Raw genomic sequence first — 22,288 nt, forward strand, 5'->3', positions numbered from 1 at the left:
TGATGACATAAAAGAGTAACAGAAGTCAGAATTTTAAAACTCATAAATGAGGTGACAGAACTCAAGGGAAAATTAGAAATAAAAAACAATTTTAGAAACAAAGGCTAAAGTAGGAGGAATGCAAGAGCAAATAAACACAACAAATTCACACCCATTACCACTTCACACCCATTAGGATAGTTATCATCAAAAATACAGAAAATAACAAATGCTGGCAAGGAGGTGGAGAAATTGGAACTCTTGTGCATTGCTGTGGAAACGTAAATTGGTGCAACCACTGTGGAAAATGGTGTGGTGGTTCCTCAAAAAATTAAACAGAGAATTACCATATGATCCAGCAATTCCACTTCTGGGTATATACCCAAAAGAACTGAAAGCAGGGACTCAAGTAGATATTGTACACCCATGTTCATAGCAGCATTATTCACAAGAGCCAAAAGGTGGAAGCAACCAAAACGTCCATCAATGGATGAATGGATAAATAAAATGTGGTGTATACATATAACAGAATATTATTCAGCCTTAAAAAGGAAGAAAATTAACACATGCTACACCATGGATGAACCTTAAAGACATTATGCTAAGTAAAATAAGCCAGTCACAAAAGGACAAGTATTGCAGGATTCCACTTATATGGGGTACGCAGAGTAGTCAAATTCACAGAGACAGAAAGTAGAATGGTTACCAGGGGCTGGGGGAAGGAGGAAATGGGGACTTAAGCGTTTTAATGTGTACAGAGTTTCAGTTGAGGAAGATGAAAAGGTTCTGGAGAGGGGTGGTGGTGTTGGTTGCACGACAGTGTGAATGCACTGTATGCTATGGAACTGTACACTTAAAAATGGTTAGGACAGTAAATTTTAAGTATATTTCACCACAATGAAAAAAAATGAAGAAAGATAAAAAGAACCTGAGAGAAAGTTATAAATACTGATGATTGTCAAGCCCAACAAAAAGATAATAAAAGTCTCTAAAGGAGAAAGTCAGTGCAAGGGAACAGAATAAATACTCATATCTATAATTACAGAAAACCTTCCTGGGGGGCGGGGGGTGAGCGGGAAACAAAAAAACAACACTTAGAAAAGTTTAGTCAAAGTTTAGTCCTTAAAAAAACAGTCTTTGGCATCTAGGCAAAAAGAGCACATGACTTATACAAGAAAGAAAATGAGATTTTCATCAGACTTTTCAATAACACTTTATGACAGAAGAAAACAGAGTAACATATTTTAGATATTCAAGGAAAGAAATGTGAACCAAGGATTTTCTATCCAGCAAAGCTGACCTTCAAAGTATAAAGGGTAGAAGTGTTACCATTATATAAGAACTCAGAGAGCCCTTTCAGAGAAATCTACCAGAGAATGAACTTCAGACAACCAACATAACCAAAGAGACATGAACAAGAGTGGTGGTGAGCGCTGAATATAGAAATGAAGGTTAAAATGAGTAATTACAGAATACTCCAAATCTATCATCAATGTTCTTGAGAAGCAAGATTCTCAGGACAGAAGAAAAGCGATACAGATGTAATACAGAAGGGGCTAAGGGAAGAAAAAAAAAAAAGGCTTTATCCTGAATTTGAATAGGACGTACGTAGGAACTCATGAGAGCCTAGCTCTGTCCTTTGGAAAGGCCTAGAATGAAGGCGAATCCAGAAACTATAAGCATGTCTAACACTCAGATTGTGGTCTTGAAATACCATGTCCTACTAAAACTTCTTCAGGGCTTCCTGAAGAAATGGCTAATTACAGGTCTGAGGCAGGAAATGTAACAGATGAGCCTGAAACATCTCAACCTAACAGACAGCAAGAAATCTACCAAAGATTAGTAGAGTCATGTCAAAAAGATTAACAAGCCAGCTTGAAGAAGCTCCCACTGACCAAGATGGTACAACGTGAGCTATAATAAGGATAAAAATTGTAATAGATTTGAAACCTATAAAATAAAATTCATGAATTAATAATGCCATTTAAAAAAATACTGGCCACCAACTAAGGATGAGAGAGAACCAATTCATTGTCTTTAAAGCTAAATAAATAAAAGGAAAGAATCAAGCATTTTTCCTGTCCTGTCTATATGAACTATACTCCTGAATAACCAAACAGTTGAAGGTAAGTGTCTTTTTATATAAGTATTCCTAATTTTATAATGATGATAAATGAAAATAATCAAATAACTGATGAATAATTACACCAAAATTGTTATCAAAAATAATAAGCGAAAACAAAATGATGGAATTCATTTTGCCACTCCAAAGAACGGATTCAGGCATTAAACATCAACAGCTGCTAACATCAAAAAAAAGATCAAAAAGCCGGTATTACATGCCTCCCAATGAAAGAACACAAAACCACCTATAGTCTTGCCAAAAAAGTCAAACTTGAGACTGATGAGGCTTTTGGATTCATCTGCAAATTGAGGGAAATACAGAGACGAACTTACTACAGTCATCAGGAGTACACAGTCAGCAAAATGCAAGATGAGAGAAACTCTACAGGTCCAACAGCCTAGGTCCTATACCTCAGTGTTTCTCAACCTTTTTTTCATCTCTCTCCTAAGGAGCCTTTTTAGACATTTTTTCTGAATCCTCCCTCCCCGCCATGAAATTTTAATGCCACAGATATACTGTATCTCTGTTTGTGTGTATCTATGGGCCTTTGGAGGGTCACAACCATGGTAACACTAAAATTTTTTTGTCCCCAAAGAACCAACTTTCTTTGAGAAAGCATGCCATGAGAATGCATGCCATAGATAAAATGTAAAGAGACAAAAGGAATGGCAGGGCGGTGGGGGGCAACCTATAAATTAAAAGAGACTTAAAAGAAAAAGCAGGTTTCAAATATGGGTAAGTCTAAACTCTAAAGTCTAGACAGGAACACTGGGTGATAGAGCCATAAAGAAACACAAGGCAGTGATTACTACAAAAGTCAGGATATAGATTACCTGTGGAGAAGGGAGGGACACTGTGATTGAGAGAGGGCACATGAAACAGCTGCTAGGGTGCCTGACATAGTTCTAGTTCTTTTTTTTTTTCTTGAGGCACGCGGGATCTTTCGCTGCAGCACGCGGCCTCTTTGTTGAGGCTCGCAGGCTTCTCTCTAGTTGTGGCGTGCGGGTTTTTCTCTCTAGTTGTGGCTCTCAGGCTCCAGAGAGTGTGGACTCCGTAGTTTGCGGCATTTGGGCTTAGCTGCCCCGCGGCATGTGGGATCTTAGTTCCCCGACCAGGGGGGACTGAACCCTCGTACCCTGCATTGGAAGGCGGATTCTTTACCACTGGACCACCAGGGAAGTCCCATTCTATTTCTTTATCTAGGTGGTGGTTACAAAGCTATTGTGTACAAAGCTACAAGTCAATAAGCTACACAACTGTTAGTGTGGTTTTCTGTATCTGTATCCATTTCTTAATAAAAAGGTTAAAATTTAGTAGTATATCAAATTATACCTGTTTAGATGTCATGACAAAGTGAAGTGAAATGACTATGATCACTGGTATCAGCACAGCCTTTGAATATATTTTGTTTTTAATATCCTTCCAAAATACCCAAATTTAGACTTCATCACCAGATTTTTTTTAATACGTATCTTGGGGATACTTACTTCTATTTGTATGCATATATATGAAATTCATTAATTTCCCATCTAAAATCTACATCTATTTCTCCTTATGAAATTATCATTTATTCCCTCAGTGTAAAAAACAAAATTAAAAATTCTAGTCCTTACACTTATTTTAGGCATCTTTTTCAGACTTAAGGTTAGTTACTTGGTTAGTTTAGCCAAGATACCATATCTACAAAACAGAATATAAAACTAAACATGGAAAAAGAAAACCACTAGATATGAGTTTTGGAAATGAAGATAAAACTAAGTTAGTGGTTTTACATACTACAGCATTTTCTAAATGTATTATATTTACAAGTATTAAGCCTACATACAAAAACTTAAGGGAAAAATAATTAGCCAGCCTTGTAAAAGTGTGCCATTTTAAAAATAAAAATCCATCCTTTCTTACTTTTTAAAGAGTCTTTATATGAGGTGCCTATACTTAGGAATTCTGGGAGTTAATGAATAATTATGTATCCAAGGAAGTTTTGTTTTGTTTTTTTGTCCGCACTGCATGGTGTATGGGATCTTAGTTCCCTGACCAGGGATTGAACCTGGGCCCTCAGCATTGAAAGCGCCTAGTCCTCACCACTGGACTGCCAGGGAATTCTCTCCAAGGAAGTATCTTAAAAATTAACACCAAGGAGATACGGGGATATATGTCTATGTATAGCTGACTCACTTTGTTATAAAGCAGAAACTAACACACCATTGTAAAGCAATTATACTCCAATAAAGATGTTAAAAATAAATAAATAAATAAGAGCATACAGGAATTGAAAGACCTGTACTCTGAAAACTATACAACACTGTTGAAAGATATTAAAGAAGACCTAAATAAATGGGGGAAAAAAAAAATTAACACCGAGTAATTCTCCATGTTTCACATATTTGAATATAATTCTCCATGTTTCACATATTTGACACGTAACAAAACAATATTAAGTTACAGACATACGGGGGAAATCTCAAAGCACAAATTCAAATGTTTTATATAAAGGAATAAACTTACCCAACTTAATATCTCCATCTAAGGTAAAAAGAATGTTTCCAGCCTTTAGATCTCTGTGGATGATTTTATTATCATGTAAGTAGTTCAATGCCTCTAAAGTCTGCTTACAAACTACTTGTATTTGGGACTCAGTTAATGGTCTCTCAAGCTCTACAAGGAAAACAGTAAACAAATCTGCATTTTTGTACAGTGAAAGCATATCAGCAGGCTATATAACTTTACCATCACTGTCAAAGATCATACACAATGAATTGATTTTTAAAAAACTATACACAAAACTTTCTTCACATATTATACTCAATGTTTAATTTTAGAATTTTATTACAATTATCCAAGAATATAAAAATAATTAGGCTGATTTCTTAACTTACTGAATGTCTCTAAACAATAAGATAAATATATACGTATAAATGTTTGAAATCACTTGACTTTTTTAAAGTATAATTTAAGATATAAACATGAAGAACAAAAAACCATTTACCAAGCATCACAGCATCCACTGCTCCACCTGCACAAAATTCAATGAGGATCTGCAGGCAAATAAAAAAGCATGTGTCTAACACGACATTGAGTTTGAGTATTTTTTCTTCAATTTAGCATAAAAGATAAAGAAATAGCTATAAAATAACCTAGGTTACAGAAACAATAGTATGTTAACAACCATAAAGATTTTCTTTGTAAAAAGATTTACAAGTCTTAATGACATACAACTAAGAAAGCACAAAAAGAACACATTGTGGAAATATGTGCATTTTTGTTAATCATCATTTTTAGTGTCCCTGCTTCTGTAAAATTACCAGGTATAGAATTTTTATTCAGGACAGTATTATATATCCATTTCATCACCACTGAAAGATTTTATACTCTCCTTTTTAAGGTAACTATTGTGAAATAAGTGATCAAGTATATTTTTTAACTTTATTTCTAGGAATAAACCCTGAAAAGAGAAACTTTTAGTTTTTCTAAAAAATAGGAAAAAAAACATATACAAAAGTTTCCGATCCTAGCTCAATTATCACTTCTTGATGGATGCCTTCCCAGACCTCCCTGGTACATACCATCATGCACCTTTCTTTCTTAACCCTTATCACAGTTTTAATTTTATATTTATTATGATTCTTTGATTAATTAATGTCTATCTCTCCCACTAAACTGTCCCTCACAGTTGTCCAGCTTTTTATTTTGTAATAGTCTCAAGTAAAGATCTTATCTATTTATTAAGTTGTCTAGGAATTCATTTTCATTACTATCTCTGGAAACATTCTGCTAGAACTCTGAACAGCTATATTAGAAGGCACCACACTAATAATAACTATAGATTTTTTTTTAATTACATACCTTAACAAATTGTGTAGCTTCACACTTTTTTCTCCTCTGTATAACAACACTTTATTTTTTACAGGAGCTTGCCAATAAATTGTTTTGAAATTCATTGTATCATATGAAAAATAATTTGAGACACAGATCATTACTCATCCTAGAGATGAGTAAACAAGTCATAAAGGTTCATTGACTTATTCAAGCTCCTGCCTAGCATCACCAAAATCAAAAAATAAAGGCCTTGGGCTTCCCTGGTGGCGCAGTGGTTGAGAGTCTGCCTGCTAATAATGCAGGGGACACGGGTTCGAGCCCTGGCCTGGGAAGATCCCACATGCCGCGGAGCGGCTGGGCCCGTGAGCCACAACTGCTGAGCCTGCGCGTCTGGAGCCTGTGTTCCGCGGCGAGAGAGGCCGCGGCGGTGAGAGGCCCGCGCATCGCGATGAAGAGTGGCCCCCGCTTGCCACAACTGGAGAAAGCCCTCGCACAGAAACGAAGACCCAACACAGCCAAAATCAATCAATCAATCAATCAATCAAAACATACGCATCTGATTCAAGATCCTCATTAAAAAAAAAAAAAAAAAAACACTAACTGTTTAAAAAAAAAAAAAAAAATAAAGGCCTTTTGATTCCCAATCAGGTACAGCTTGCACAATCTACTCTTCTTTCATAACACGTTGTTTCTTCCTTCAAGGAGAAAAAACTGAAACTCCATTTCAAAAAGTCCGCTTGATTAAATTAGTATCGGTGCAGAGCAAGTGACTGACTGGTTATTATACTAAATATTAACATTTTACTTATATATTTATTTATGCCTAATATTTCCTAAAAATGAATAAAATTTTTACATACAGACTTGGCCACTACATCATGCACTAAAGTTGGGCTTGATAATATATAAGATAAATGTTGGGTTGGCCAAAACGTTTCCGTAAGGAAAAACCTGAATGAACTTTTTGGCAAACCCAATATTTAACATTTCTAGTAAGCATTTTATAATTTATTACATGATTTATCAAAAATTTAGTATAAGAAATTATAAACAATTGCAAAGAAAACAAAAGAAACTTCAAAACATTTTAAATAAATGCTTAAATTTAAATCAAGACACTTAAATTTAAACAAGACACTTCAAACTAACACAACATTGTAAATCAACTATACTTCAATTAAAAAAGAAAAAATAAAATTTTAAAAGTGCTGAAAAAAAAAGACTTTAAAGAAAGAAAGAAGTTCCAACTGGGAAAAAAAATTAATTAAAAACAAGAAAGGCATCTAATTTCATTATTTAGGAAATTTAATATTCTTAACCAAGTTTCTACATTTGAGTCCAATGTCAAACAATCATGAAATACAGTACCATCTGAAATACACATCAAAACATCTGTTGAAGCTATGGATAATTATGTTGTTAATGACCCTCTCATCAGCAGGTCAATTCTCATTCAAGTAGCATAAGTGACCAAAAAGAAGAGGTAGTACATAAAATAGGCCTACACAACTTATAAACCTCTTTAGGACAATTAACTCATTTTGGTTATTCCTATAGATTAACAGAAAATACTTACCCAAAGATTGTTCTCATAATAGAAGGCATCTAGAAGCTTGACTATATTAGGGTGATCACAAGATGCTAATATATCAATTTCAACCATGTAATCTTCAAGTTCTTCTTCAGATTTGGTGTCAATCACCTTTGCAGCAGCTAAAACATTGGTCTCTTTATTCTGGGCCTAAAAACAAAAGTATCAGAAGTTCACACTTATAATGCATACTTGCTTTTTAAATATTATTTTTTTTAATAAACTTTATTTTTTAGAGTAGTTTTAGGCTCACAGCAAATCTGAGCAGAAAGTACACAGAGTTCCCATGTACTCTCCTCCCTACAAGTGCACAGCCGCCCCTCCCCCACTATCAACATTCTGCACCACAGTGGTACATTTGTTACAACTGATGAACCTATATTGACACATCATTATTACCAAAAGTCCACGGTTTACATTAGGATTAACTCCTGGTATGTGCTCTACGGGTCTGGACAAATGTATGATATGTATCCACCATTATAATATCATACAGAATAGTTACACTGCCCTAAAAATCTCTATGCGCTGCCTATTCATCCTGCCCTTCTTCCTAACCCCTCCACTGATCTTTTTACTGTCTCCATAGTTTTGTTTTTCATACAGTATGTAGCCTTTTCAGATTGGCTTCTTTCACTTAGTAACAAGCATTTAAGATTCCTCCATGTCTTCTCGTGGTTTGATACCTAATTTTGTTTTAGCGCTGAATAACAGTCAATTATATAGATGTGCCAGTTTGTTTATCCATCCACCTACTGAAGACATCTTGGTTGTTTCCAAGTTTTATCAATCATGAATAAGGCTGCTATAAACATCTGTGTGCAGGTTTTTGTGTGGACATTAAGTTTTCAACCCCTCTGAGTAAGTACCAAGGAGCAGAATTACTGGATCATATGGCAAGAGCATGTGTAGTTTTGCAAGATACTGCCAAACTGTCTTCTAAAGTGGCTATACCATTTTGCATTCCCAACAGCAATGAATGAGAGTTCCTGTTGCTCCACACCCCTGCCAACATTTGGTGTTGTTGGTATAGATTTTTGTCATTCTAACAAGTGTGTAGTGGTATCTCCTTGTTTTAATTTGCAACTCCCTAATGACATATGATATTGAGCTTCTTTTCATATGCTTATTGGCCATCTGAATATCTTCTTCAGTGAGGTGTCCAAATCTTTTGGCCATTTTTTAATCAGACTGTAGGTTTTCTAATTGTTGAGTTTTAAGAATTCTTAATATATTTTGAATAACGGTCTTTTATCGGATATATCTTTTGCCAACATTTTCTCCAAGTGGCTTGTCTTCTCATTCTCTTGACATACTTATTTTGTAAAGACAGCCTAAACATACATATTAACTGATGCATGCTATTCACTGTGCTAAGTGCTTTATATACACATACGATAGAATTTCAAATTGCAGGCTCTACTGGGTCAGACTGGTAGGGTTCAAATTCTGATTCTGCCACTTGTTAACTATGTTGCTTGGGCAACTTACAAACTCCCTTTTTTAGTTTTAGCTTCCTCATCAATAAAACATACTTATATCTCACGAGTTTGTGAGAATTAAGATAATAAATATTTGCCAAGTGAAAAAAATACATATAAATATTTAATACAATGCCTGCCATACATAGTAAAAAGATTCAAACATGTTATCTGGAATTATTACTATTATTATTTAATCCTCAAAATGACCCCATGATATATTAGCATCCCTACTTTTAAGGAGGATGAATAAATTTAGAGACGTTAAAAGGCTTCCCCGAGGTCATGTAGAGCTAGTAAGAGGCTGAATCAGGATTCAAATCCAGGTTGTTTCCAAAGCCCTTTCTTTATTTTAATCATTACCCTTTCCAGTTTCCCTATACTTCCATCAGTTTAATTATTTTTCATTGTTTTAGTACTTTAACTTTTCCATTTTCTATCTTTAATTGAATAACTTCTCACCTCCATTTATTAGAAATGAAAGGTTTCCAAATATGCAGTAGAAGTCAAGATCATTTTTTTAAAGTTAGGAATCAAATTTTAAAATACTAATGAGGTTTTTAAAAGACATTTCAATATTATATATGTTACCATCACTTCAGTAAATCTATCACCTTAAAAGAAAATATAGCAAACTTTCAAAAGCTAGTAATAGGTGTTTTAATAAACAAATGTCCAAATCCCATTTTAATAATTTATAAGGAGATAATTTTACCAAAAAAAAAAATGCATGCACAAAATATTCATCAAAGCACTATTTACAATAAAGAAAACTTAATCAGCCTAAATGTCCATTAACAGGAACCTACTTAAATCATTCAGTATGCTTCTACAATGGAAAATTATGCAACCATTAAAATTATTTGACTAATCAATTAATATTTCTTAAGATGGGACAAAAGCCACAACATATCACTGAATGGAAAAAAAGTAACTTACTAAACACAAAAGGTATGCAGTTTTACAAAAACGACACATCCATTTTCACACAGGGGTAGCTACATAAGAAATATCTGGAAAGACATCATCAGTGGGGATGGCAGAGTTTCATGTGCTTTTGACTTTTTCTATATTTTTCATATTGTTTACGTTTTTAAATGGACATGTATTATTTTTACAGAGGCAATAAGATACAAAAAAATCAGTCTATGGGATATTTCTTAGGGATCTATTATCTAACCTTTGAGATGATGATGAAAGAATAAACAAACCAGGTATCAGCCTATATATGGGAATTCTCCTAAGTAGATTTTGCTACATTTTATTTCCTTAGGTAGAAAGAATAAACAAACCAGGTATCAGCCTATATATGGGAATTCTCCTAAGTAGATTTTGCTACATTTTACTTCCTTAGGTAGAGGTAAAAATTAATACTAATTACTAACAAAGTAACCTTAATGTTTAGGGTTCAGAGAATATGTATGGATAAAAAGATAACTTTATCAGTCATAACTACCACGCTAGAATAATATGCTAATCTACCATATTTTATCAAATCTACGAAGCCTTTGAAGATGTGCCATTATCTTATGCTCCACTAAGGAAGAAAAACTGCCAGGCACTTTACCATTTAGAATTTTCACATTATTCTTTTTTAAGAGCGCTTCTGGATAAATATAGACAAAAACTGTTAGCGTATATTATCCTTGTGCATACATGAAAAATTAAACACTTCTTCACATTTAACTCCTGAGTCACTTTTTCACTCAGAATTATCTAATGTCTGTGTTTTTCCACACAATATCATTCTCTAGCCATGAAAAGCTTTGGTGATGCAGCATTTCTTTAAAAAGTGCTCCTCTACTACTGTCTCCAAAATTTTCTTGGAAGCCACTGTCTCCCATTTTGCAATTACAATGCTGATACTTTCTTGATCTTACCACAGGTGCTAAATGAAGCTTTTAGATGACAACCAGGACTCACATTCTTTCTTCAAAACGTTCTTAAATGGTTTATTGATCGAAACATCAAGTGGTTGCAACTGTATGACACCAGAGATACAACTACATTCACAAAGCATAGGCAACGACAAATACATCACAACTGCCATCTGGCGAACAACAATACTAAGGCGTCAATCAATAAATTGGAACATATCCCAATTTGAGAGATGTTTAAAAGCTAAAAGTCTATCATAACTGGTGAAATATGGCATTAAGTTTATCTCTCTAAGAAAGACACTACAGTTGAAAAAATAATAAATAGAACTTGCCCTCCCCCAAGTCAGGAAATAAGCCATTGAGAAATAAGCCCTTCTCTCACCATTTTAACGTAACACTTTGGGAAGAAAGAGCACAGAGGAACTGTCCTTAAAGAGGAACACTATAAAATACGAGCCCTGGTAAGAGACCAAGGATATTGTGAGTAGAGTTAAAAGTCATCCTGCTTCTGCATGCCTCTACCAATGTCCTGGAAGATTTTAAAGATGTGTATTTTACTTGCGAATAGAATGGCATGAAAGGGGAAAAATAATTAATACTAGATAATCTCTAAAGTTCTTGTAGTAACAAATTTCATTATTCCATTGCCCTGGGTATACTGATTAAACCAACAATAGTACCATTTGGTTTAATATAAATAATAAATAAAATTTACATTAGAAAATATAGTGCTTCTTACATTATTGTTTGAAAATAACTTGATTACTCATCAGGATCTGATTCCAGAGAACTCTATAAATCAAAACTGAAATAAACATTGTTAAGTGTGTAAAACTATCAACAAACATAATACAAATAAAGTGTTAAAAAGAAACAGTCTCGGGACTTCCCTGGTGGTGCAGTGGTTAAGAATCCACCTGCCAGTGCAGGGGACACGGGTTCGGGCCCTGGTCCAGGAAGATCCCACATGCCACGGAGCAACTAAGCCCGTGCACCACAACTACCGAGCCTGCGCTCTAGAGCCCGCGAGCCACAACTACTGAGCCCATGAGCCACAAATACTGAACACCAGTGCCTAGAGCCCATGTTCCGCAACAAGAGAAGCCACAGCAATGAGAAGCCCACGCACCGCAACAAAGAGTAGCCCCCACTCGCTGCAACTAGAGAGCCTGCACGCAACAAAGACCCAACGCAGCCAAAAATAAAATAATAAAATAAATAAAATTTTTAAAAAGATCTATGCATTTAAAAATAAAGAAATAAAATAGATAATCAACAAGGACCTACTGTATAGCACAGAGAACTCTGCTCAATGTTATGTGGCAGCCTGGATGGGAGGGGAGTTTGGGGGAGAATAGATGCATGTATATGTATAACTGAGTCCCTTTGCTGTGCACCTGAAACTATCACCACATTGTTAATCAGCTATACTCCAACATAAAATAAAAAGTTAAAAAAATTAAAAATAAATATTTGGTTAATAAACATTCAAAGTTCCAAAGAGCAGTTAAGTGAGGAAAAAAAAAAGAATAGCACTAAAGAAAGCAGATAGTTTTAGATTGTTTAGCTATTGTTGTTACCTGTTTTACATTATATGTTAATTCTGGTGATCTTCTCAGAGCCCTGATAAGATTTTGCTAGGAATGAGTGTGAATATCAAATAAGAATAACATTACTCAACATTACTTGGCAAAGATATACAGTTGCTTTCCATTATTTGTGCTAGTTAAGTTCTATATAGGTCACTACAAACCCTGAATTAGTGAATACTGAACCACTGCTCCTAAAAGAAATACACACACACCGCCCCTCCTCACATAGATTATAATCTTCAATCTCAAAAACAACTCATCCTGGTAGATTCTATTTTCTTTGTTTTACAAAAGAGAAAATGAGGTTCAGAAATGTTAAGTGGCTTATTTAAGGCTGCCCCAATAACAGGTGCCAGAGCTGGGATTCAAACCCCATCCAACTGGTCCCAAAGCAGAAGCTTCTTGCACTTCACTACATTGCTCTCTACTGTCTCCATCCTTTGGAAACCTCTGTATGAGAGCAGAGACAAGAAGACATAGCATCACCTAGTTCGATCTCAGCATGTAATGTGTGGGTCTAGGGACTCACATTTTACATAGCTTTGCACATGTACACAAATGACTGTGAAAGCAATGCATGTATAGATTTGGGGACTACAAATAGATTTTAGCAAGTAGACAAATTGACAAATACAGAATCCGCAAATAATGAGGATCAACTATACACACTCTTCCCATAACCTCTGGAAAATATTACAGAAATCCTTTTTAAAAAAGCATTTTTTGGGTAATTTCCTGGCAGTCCAGTGGTTAGGACTCTGCGCTTCCACTGCAGGGGCCATGGGTTCATCCCTGGCCGGGGAGCTAAGATCCCACATGCCGCTTGGCATGGCCAAATAAATAAATAAATAAATTTTTTTAAAAATAAAGAATTTTCATGTCATTTCCTGAATTCTGCAAAAGAGAAAGGAATATACTTTATATTCTCTTTATATTCCCAAACACTATTTTATTTATATTGTTCTGGTTATTTATTGAAAACTGAGTTACTGTCGGTCAAGATACCAACAGCAAAATGTCAGCAATAAGTTAATGTTGGCTAAATCTGCAGTTTCCAAAATGTTTTACCAATTCTCAGATCACACAGTTTTCCTACTTATTTCAAGGACCTGCTGACTCAGAGCAGCTTGAATAAACTGAAACATTATTGACAATTGCGTGATAGATAAGCTGTGGAAATTTGCATAGGCTGCATAGTTGAAAAGATGAAAAAGTGAGAACACGAAAAGACAATTTCAAAAAAATATTTAAAAATATGACAAAGATGTACTACTTCTGGACATTAATTCAAGAAAAATAAAGTCTTTTAAATGGTAAGGAAGGTCATTGCCACACAAACATTCTCAACGTTAAATTATAAAAGGGCCAAAACATGTTGCTGTCAAGGTAAGGAATTCAACACAAATACTAAGATTTTTACAAAGAAGGAAAAAAGAAAAGCCAGCACGTTAAAGCTATTTTTGCAATCCAAAGTTTCAGTTACCTCTTTTAAAACATAAATGTATACATGCTAGGAATTTGGACTTCATGTGGTATTGAGTACAAAACATAATGCGGTATTTAATAAACGCCAAATAACTTTAGTAATAGTATAGAAGTAGTTGCCTACTCTGAAAGGAGACTTTCTTTCTCCTTTCATAGAAAAAGAGAAAGAGAAAAATGATGACTATATAGAGGGAGGAAAAAAATGTGAAAAGGAGAACTGTTAAGTGAAATAAAGCAATGTGCAGAAGAGTATTTTAAAATATGACCCCTTACTTTTTTATTTTGAAAAATTCAAACCTACAGAGAAGTTGAGTGAACAGTGAACACCCGTAAACCCCTCACCCAGAGTCACCAATTAACCTTTTGTTGTATTTGCTTTTCTCACTCTCACATACACACACACAAGATCCACACACATATATTTTACATATATATGTAAAAGATATGTATGTATGTGTAGAGATATGTATATACCAACACACACATATACGCATTTCTTTTTTACTATGCCACTTGCAAAGTAAGCTGCACTTCACACATAACCACAATATAATTAACATACCCAAAGAATTTAACATTGATACAATATCTAATATATACTCCATATTCAAATTTCTCAAATATCTAAAAAAAACAAAACTCCTTTATTGCTTACATTTTTAAAAGTTCAAACTGTGGATTTGTCTGATTGTTTCCTCATTATCAGATTCAGGTTAAATATCTTTAACAAAAATACTACATTAGGTGATTATACAGTTCCCACTGAATTACATCAGAAAATACAGTTCCTCCTGTTACTGTTGATTAACCCCAGGTTTGATCACTTGATTAAGATGGTATCCATCAGCTCTCTCTACCATAAAGGTACATTTACGGGGTGATACTTACGGGATGAAACCATGTTCCTCCACAGCCTTCCACACAGTGATTTTTTTAGCATCCATCAATAATTCTTGCCTGAATTATTATAGTACCGTTGCAAAATAGTGGTTTTTCTAATTTTATCAATCTTTATATATTAACTAACTAGCATTCCTCTATTAGGCTACTATTTTGTTGATATTTTTGTTGCTCAAAACTAACCGGTATTCTTTGGGCATGTCCCCATTAATTTTTGAGCATATCTTTGCTTTCTGGTCCAAGATATCCAGGCTCCTTTGGGAAAACATGAGTAATGGGGAGACTTTTACTTTTCAATTTCATCACTTCTGTACTTCTCTAGCCCAGACCTGGATCAGACTTTTCAACGAGCCCTGGTTCCTTTTAGTGGGGAATGGTATTTAGAAACCAAGAGCTAGGAGTACTAGTTACCATTATTTCTAGGCCTTCTCAGTGGAAAACAGGAATATGTATATATGTATTGTGTGTGTGTGTGTGTGTGTGTGTGTGTGTGTGTGTGTGTGTGTTGGAGGCATGAGTGCATGTGTTATCACGAGTTCAAACTAAAACCTCCAGTTCAAAAATCAACGTCACAGGGTTCTTCCTTACATTTCAAGCTTATAACCCCTTTCTCCGAGTTACAACCCTAGTTCCTAAAACAGCACTATATTAACTAATTTGCTCTATCCTATAGTACATATAAAGTATTTTCAGAATTATAACATTAGTATCACTACTAGTAACAAACCTATTTAATAAAGTTCAAGCATTCTTTGCTGTTCTTTTTATCTTTTAAATATATCCCACTAGTCACAGCACTCTATTCAAAAATCATTTGGGACTTCCCTGGTGGCGCAGTGGTTAAGAATCGGCCTGCCAATGCAGGGGACACAGGTTCGAGCCCTGGTCCGGGAAGATCCCACATGCCACAGAGGAACTAAGCCCATGCGCCACAACTATTGAGCCTGCGTGCCATAACTACTGAAGCCCGTGCACCTAGAGCCCGTGCTCCGCAACAAGATAAGCCACCACAATGAGAAGCCCACGTACTGCAACGAAGACCCAACGCAGCCAAAAATTAATGAATTAAAAACATCATTTGAAGCACTTTTCCAGTATGATTATGCTATCAATTTGATAGGCAGTTAAGTTCACCTGTATATACTAATGTGCACGTGTCAACATATTTTCAGTCTTACAAACAAGCATTTGTATATATGCTCATACAGGCATAAAATTTTACCTGAGAAGATACACAGATATTATTATAGTGGTTAAATTCAGGAAAAAAGACTGGCGGGGAAAGCTTTCATTTTTCAATTTTATCATTTTTTGTACTGTTCAAGTTTCTAACCACATGAGTATACCCTTGAGTTTTTTTAAATTAACAGGTTATCTAAAAGGTAGAATTATTTTTATATATTCTTCTTTATACTTTGCTATATTTTCAAAATAATAGTATTTAAATTTCTAGAAATAGATAAAATATATATTTTTGGGTTTTTTTAGGGTGGAATAGAGCATCATGTCAATCCACAGAAAAAAAATTATATTCCAGATGAATTAAAATTAAAATTCTTCATAACTGAACTATTAAAAAGTTTAGAAGAAAATATAGATAAATATTTATCTAATTTCTGGGTAGGGAAGGCTTTTCTAAGCATGAAAGTGAAGGAATAAAAAGAAAAGTAACACATTGACAGATTTTGTAGAATAAAGAATATTATATGTCTTTATATCAAAAAAGCAGCATAAACTAAAGTAACTAAAATAACTGCACCATTATTATAAAGTGCTCATTTTCATAGTACATAAAAAGTACTTTCAAATCAACAAGAAAACAACTCTATTAGAATATGAATAATTCAATTAATTTTTAAATGGCAATCTCTTTAAAAATGAGAGAAATGGAAAATGAAATAAACAGATACTCTTTTTGTCTACTGAAAAAGCAAATACTTTTTTAAAAGGATAAAAACTAACATTGAAAAAGGTCAAGGAACAAAGGCACAGAAATAGACCATTGTTGGGTTGTTTAAATAGGTATAACCCATGTATATATACGTAAGTACACAGAAAAATATCTAGAAACATATACATGAAACTGATGATGGGGAGTTCCCTGGTGGTCCAGTGGACAGGATTCAGCGTTTTCACTGCCGTGGCCTGGGTTCAATTCCTGGTCAGAGAACTGAGATCCCGCAAGCCAAAAAAAACCCCCCCAAAACAAAACAAACAGAAAAAGAAACCGATGATAATAGTTACATTTATGGAGAGAAGAGAAGGAACGATAATTAGAGTAATGGTCAAAGAAACTAACTTTAATCTCTAATAAGTTAATTTTCCCAATAAATAGAACTTCTTTAATTATTTGTATTGGATTGGCCAAAAAGTTCGTTCAGGTTTTTCCATAACATCTTACAATTAAAAATTAATTTTAAAATAAATTTATAAACTTTTCTAGAGTAATTTCACAGTAAACATTAATAAATGATCATGTATTTTGCCCTAACAATTCTACTATTAGGAATTTATCCTAAAGAAACAGGAAATTCATAGAAATATACCATGTGTATATGGACATTTGACATATGATGGAGGCATTGCAAAGCAATACGGAAAGGGTGGTCTTTTCAGTAAATGGTGTTGAGACAACTGGGTATCTACATAGAAAAAATGAAACTGGACCCCTACTTCACACTATAGACAAAAACCAACATCAGTTTAATTATAGACCTAATGTACAGGCAGAAGGCAACACCATAAAACTTTAAGAACATAACATAGGAGGACATCTTCATCACCCTGGGTAAGGAAATTTTAAGACAAAAAGCACTAAGTATAAAAAGTTAATAAATTGAACTTCATTAAAATTTGAAATGTCTATACAAAAGAAGGATATCATAAAGAGAAAGAAAAGACAAACTACAAAGCAAGAGAAAATAATGTGCATCATATATAACTTGAGAGGATTAGTTTCCGGAATATATAGACTCCCATAAATCAATGAGAAAAAGAAAAAGAACCCAAAAGACTTTAACAAGTACTTCAGAGAAGAAGAAATCCAAATGGCCAGTAAGTATATAAAAAGGAACTCAACCTCATAAGTAATCAGACAAAGAAAACCCCAGCAGGAACAGGAATTGACTGTAAATGGGCACAAGGGAACTTCAGGTGGTCAAAAGAGGATTCTAAAGCTAGATTGTAGTGATGGTTGCACAACTGTACAAAGTTATTAAAACTCATCAAGTTGTAAACATAAAATAGGTGAATTCTGAGTTATATAAATTATACCTCAATACAGCTATTTTTTTTAATGGGCAAACAAACATGAAATTTCACAAAAAAGAAAACACCCAAATATTCGATAGGCACATGATAGGCAGATGACTCAATTTTTTTAGTCATCAGGAAAATGTAAATAAAACCACTTCACACTCACCAGAATGGCTAACATAAAATATTAATAACAGTATTAATAACAATAGCAAGTGTTGGTGAGGACAAAGGGCAACTGAGAAAATCCCCATCCCTCACTTATGGGGGTATAAATTCATACAACCACTTTGGAAGACTGGCCGTAAGCAAGGGATGGGGATTTTCTCAATTGTTCTTTGTCCTCACCAACGCTAGTTCAAAAATGTATTTTTGAACTAGAATTCTACGACCAAACTATACATCAAGTATGACATTATAATATAGACATATTCAGACAGGCCTGGTCTTAAAAACCGAACCTTCCATTCATCCTTTCTCAGACTACTGAAGGTTGTACATAACCAAAACAAGGAAGAAATTCCAATAGGAAAAACAAAGCATTTAAGACACTCTTGAAGTAGTTTGAGCTCCTAAGACTTCTGGGGAGGAAAATTATAATCCATTATTGAGAGATATTAAAAAAAAAGACCTAGAGATAAAACATATGCATAGGTAGGAAGACTCAGTATCATGGAGACGTTAATTTTTCCAAAGTTGATCTAAATATAAATCAATAAAACCCCTTCAAAAAGGCACAACAGGTTTTTTTGTGGAACTCAATTAAGCTAATTCTAAAATGTACATGAAAGCATTAAAGGCGAAGGATATACTAGACATTGCTGAAGAAGAACAAGGGGAAGTCTTTCTCTAGCAGAGATTTGTTTTAATGCTTTCCTAATTAAGACAGGGGGATACTGACAAAGGAATAGACTAATAGATCAATAAAGAGACTAGAGATGCAGAAACAGACACATGTTGCAGACAGCACTGCAGAGCAGTGGAAGAATAGTTTCCCCCAGTGATGAGTCTTGGGACAATTGTGTATCCATTGGAGAAAAAAATGAAATTGGACCCCTATATCATACCATTTGCAAAAATCTCTTCTAACATTTAGGGTTGTAGACCTAAATGTTAAAGGCAAAATCATAAAGCTCTTTGAAGATAAAATAGGGGATTATCTCCATGATCTCAGGTTAGGAAAGCCTTTCTTCTCTTTTTTTTTTTTTCCAAAGATCTAATTAGCTTTACTAGGTGATTCATCAATCGGGCAGCATCCCATCCAACAACTGGAAGGACACTCCAACAAAGAATTTCTCAAATACAATACAGAAAGCATTAACTGAAAAAGAAAAAACAAAGTTGGAGTATATTAAAGTCAAGAACTTCCTGTTCATAAAAAGACACCATAAAGAAAATGAAAAGACAGGCACAGAATGAAAATGTATTTGCAATAACCATAACCAGCAAATGGTTAAAATCCAGAATACACTACAAATAAACAAGAAAAAGACATCCAAGAGGAACATGAACAAGAAACTTGAACACAAAAGAAGAAATTCAAATTACTAATAAACCTATGAAAAGAATCACTTATCAGCAGTCAGGGAAAGATGTATTAAAACCACAAGGAAAACTATAACATCAGATTGTCAAAACTTAAAAATTCTGACAATATCAAATGTTGGAGAGAAAGCAGAGCAAGGAAATTATCATACGCTGCTGGTGGGAGTGTAAACTGGTATAGTATGGCATCATCTAGTAAAATTAAAGATACACTACCCTATAACCCAGAAATTCTACTCCTGAGTTAAGTCTTAGTGAAACTCATACATATATGCACCAGTACTGTGTATAAAAGCCAAAAACTGGAAACACCTGATATATCCATTAACAGTACAATGGTAAATAATTGGTGATGTAACCATATATTGGAATTCTATGCAACAATTAACTACATACCACTCTAGTGATAACAAAGACAAACCTCACAAACAACGCTGATTTCAAAAGAGGCAAGACACAAAATACACTCAATACATACAAAACTAAAGTTATCATGTTTAGTTACACACTCCTAGACAGTAAACTATGAAGAAAGGAAAAAAATGAATAACTTACAGATAGAATAGTGGTTTCCTTTAGGGGGAGAGAGGAAGCAATTCAGAAAGGAGGTGGGAAGGATTCTGGGGTACAGGCAGAATTCTTTTACTCTGATGGTTGTTAATATGAGTTCACTTTACTATTGTTTGCTAAACGTACATATATGTTTTGTACTTCTCAATACAAAGATTATATATTTCACTACTTTTTTTAAAAAAGGTGCATGCCCATCAGGGACATAAAAAGAATCACTTTCATCCAGCACACAGTCAATAGTTCAGCTTCAATTCAATAGATCATTTCATGTCATTCTTTTTTTTTTTTCTGTTAAAAGCAACAGAAATACAAACAAAAAATTGTGAGAGATACTACATATCTTCATTTATGTGTCAAATAATACTATTAAAAAGAGAAAATAAATTTAAAATTGGGAAGATCTTTCAGGCAAGAAAGTAACTGTTACAGAGTTGTATGGTGCAGGACTGAGTGGAAAGCATACAACAATATGATGGAAAAATGATTGCCTATTTCGAATTTAACCTTTGTAACAGTTACTAATTTCCATGAGCAAATGACAGTTGGAATCAACTTTAGAAATAGTTTTCTACTGCATACTAATACATACAATTGTAAGGTTTGACAGCTTTTTTCTCTTACACAGAAGTTTATAAATTTAAAATTTCTAGAGAATCTTGTACAGTAAAAAAGGTTACAAAAAAGGCAGAACAGGTCAGATAAGTTTAAATTTTAAATTTTCTTTTTAAAAAAACTCAGAGCTTACTCCTTGGAAGCATAAAATAGAAAAATGAAAAGAAAAGATGCAAAGAATTCACCCTCTTCAAACATCACACTAAAATAGATATCAAGCCCACAAAAATTATCCTTGACACAATCTTACAGTGTTCAACTACATGGAGTAAGTCTCTTGTTTTTCAAAAAATTTTCAATTGGTGTCCCACTATAGGAAGATACATTCACTTTGCAGAGTCATTAAAGAATTAAATCACACAGCATTAGCATGTCCACACAATCTGCCTGTGCCAGAAAATGGTTTACTATCTTTGTAGGTCACTTTTCCTGTCCCATCCCATATTTTGTTTCCGAGCTGTAAATGTAACAACAGTAATTTTCTGCCATTTTCTGAGCCCTTTTTTGTGTCTTACATTTTTTATCTCCTTTAATTCTCACACACTGAGGAGTAGGTCTTACTGATGAGAAAAATGAGACACTGAACGATTAAGTAACTTGTCCAAGGTCACAGGCTGCTATTGAGGGAGCTAAGATATAGTCCAACTCTGGAGCCAGTGTCTTAATATTACACTGTTTCTGTTCAATAAAACATTTAAACCATGAAAACTGCCCATAATCACCTACTGCCTTCTAACTACCAGATCCCAGATGCCTTGAGGATTTATTTTTGCCTTTCCTAGATAACTCACAGAACATTAATGGGTAAAAGAATCTAAACATTTAGGGAAATCTATGATTTTCCACCTCAGAAAAAAGGAGGTCCAAAGACATTAAACGTTCTGTCCAAGATCTCGAAGCTGGTTTGTGACAACCAGCAATAAAACACAATTCTTAACTCCCAGGAGTGATCTTCCCACTGCACTAAAAGCCCTGTCTTTCATACATTCTATACTGTAAGCTCTTGTTGAAATCCATAGTCTACCCTCCACATTAGGCACTGAAGTTTACTTTGTCAACTTTCACAGCACACAGTAGCTTCAATAGCACTCACAAGCAGGTAACACACATTCTTTCATTTCCACAAATATAAAGAGAAATGCACTATGTGCTAAGGCAATAGAATTAACCCAAATGTATATCATAATTTTGGCACCTAGTCTTATCATAAAAACATAAATACATTAACATATGACAAGTGCCATAGTAAGCAAGGTGAACAATGTGTTTTGAATGCACACAGAAAAGAGTAGATATTTCAGACTAAGAATGAGGGGCTTTGAGATGCATTAGAGGCAGGGCAAAGGCAGAGAGTGTGATGATGCTTAGAAAGAAGGAAAAATGCTATCACTTCTACCAATAGACATTAAAGTAAAAAAAAAAAAAGTAACAGTAAATATGGGGTCAGAAGACTT

The 22,288-nt window shown here is 34.3% G+C and overlaps 1 protein-coding gene across 2 annotated transcripts in view; it reads right to left on the reverse strand.

The window, feature by feature from the left end:
* The window catches only part of SLK (STE20 like kinase), a 55,309-nt gene that overhangs the window by 31,240 nt on the left and 1,781 nt on the right, over nt 1-22,288 (reverse strand). For both annotated transcript variants that reach the window (XM_007172099.3, XM_007172100.3), the window contains exons 2-4: nt 7,497-7,661; nt 5,091-5,139; nt 4,610-4,759 (exon numbers count right to left, since the gene is read on the reverse strand). In XM_007172099.3, the coding sequence (XP_007172161.1) occupies nt 4,610-4,759; nt 5,091-5,139; nt 7,497-7,661 (364 nt within the window). The remainder of the gene's footprint in view (nt 1-4,609; nt 4,760-5,090; nt 5,140-7,496; nt 7,662-22,288) is intronic.

Source organism: Balaenoptera acutorostrata, chromosome 16 (assembly GCF_949987535.1).
Source record: "Balaenoptera acutorostrata chromosome 16, mBalAcu1.1, whole genome shotgun sequence".
Lineage (NCBI taxonomy): Eukaryota > Metazoa > Chordata > Mammalia > Artiodactyla > Balaenopteridae > Balaenoptera > Balaenoptera acutorostrata.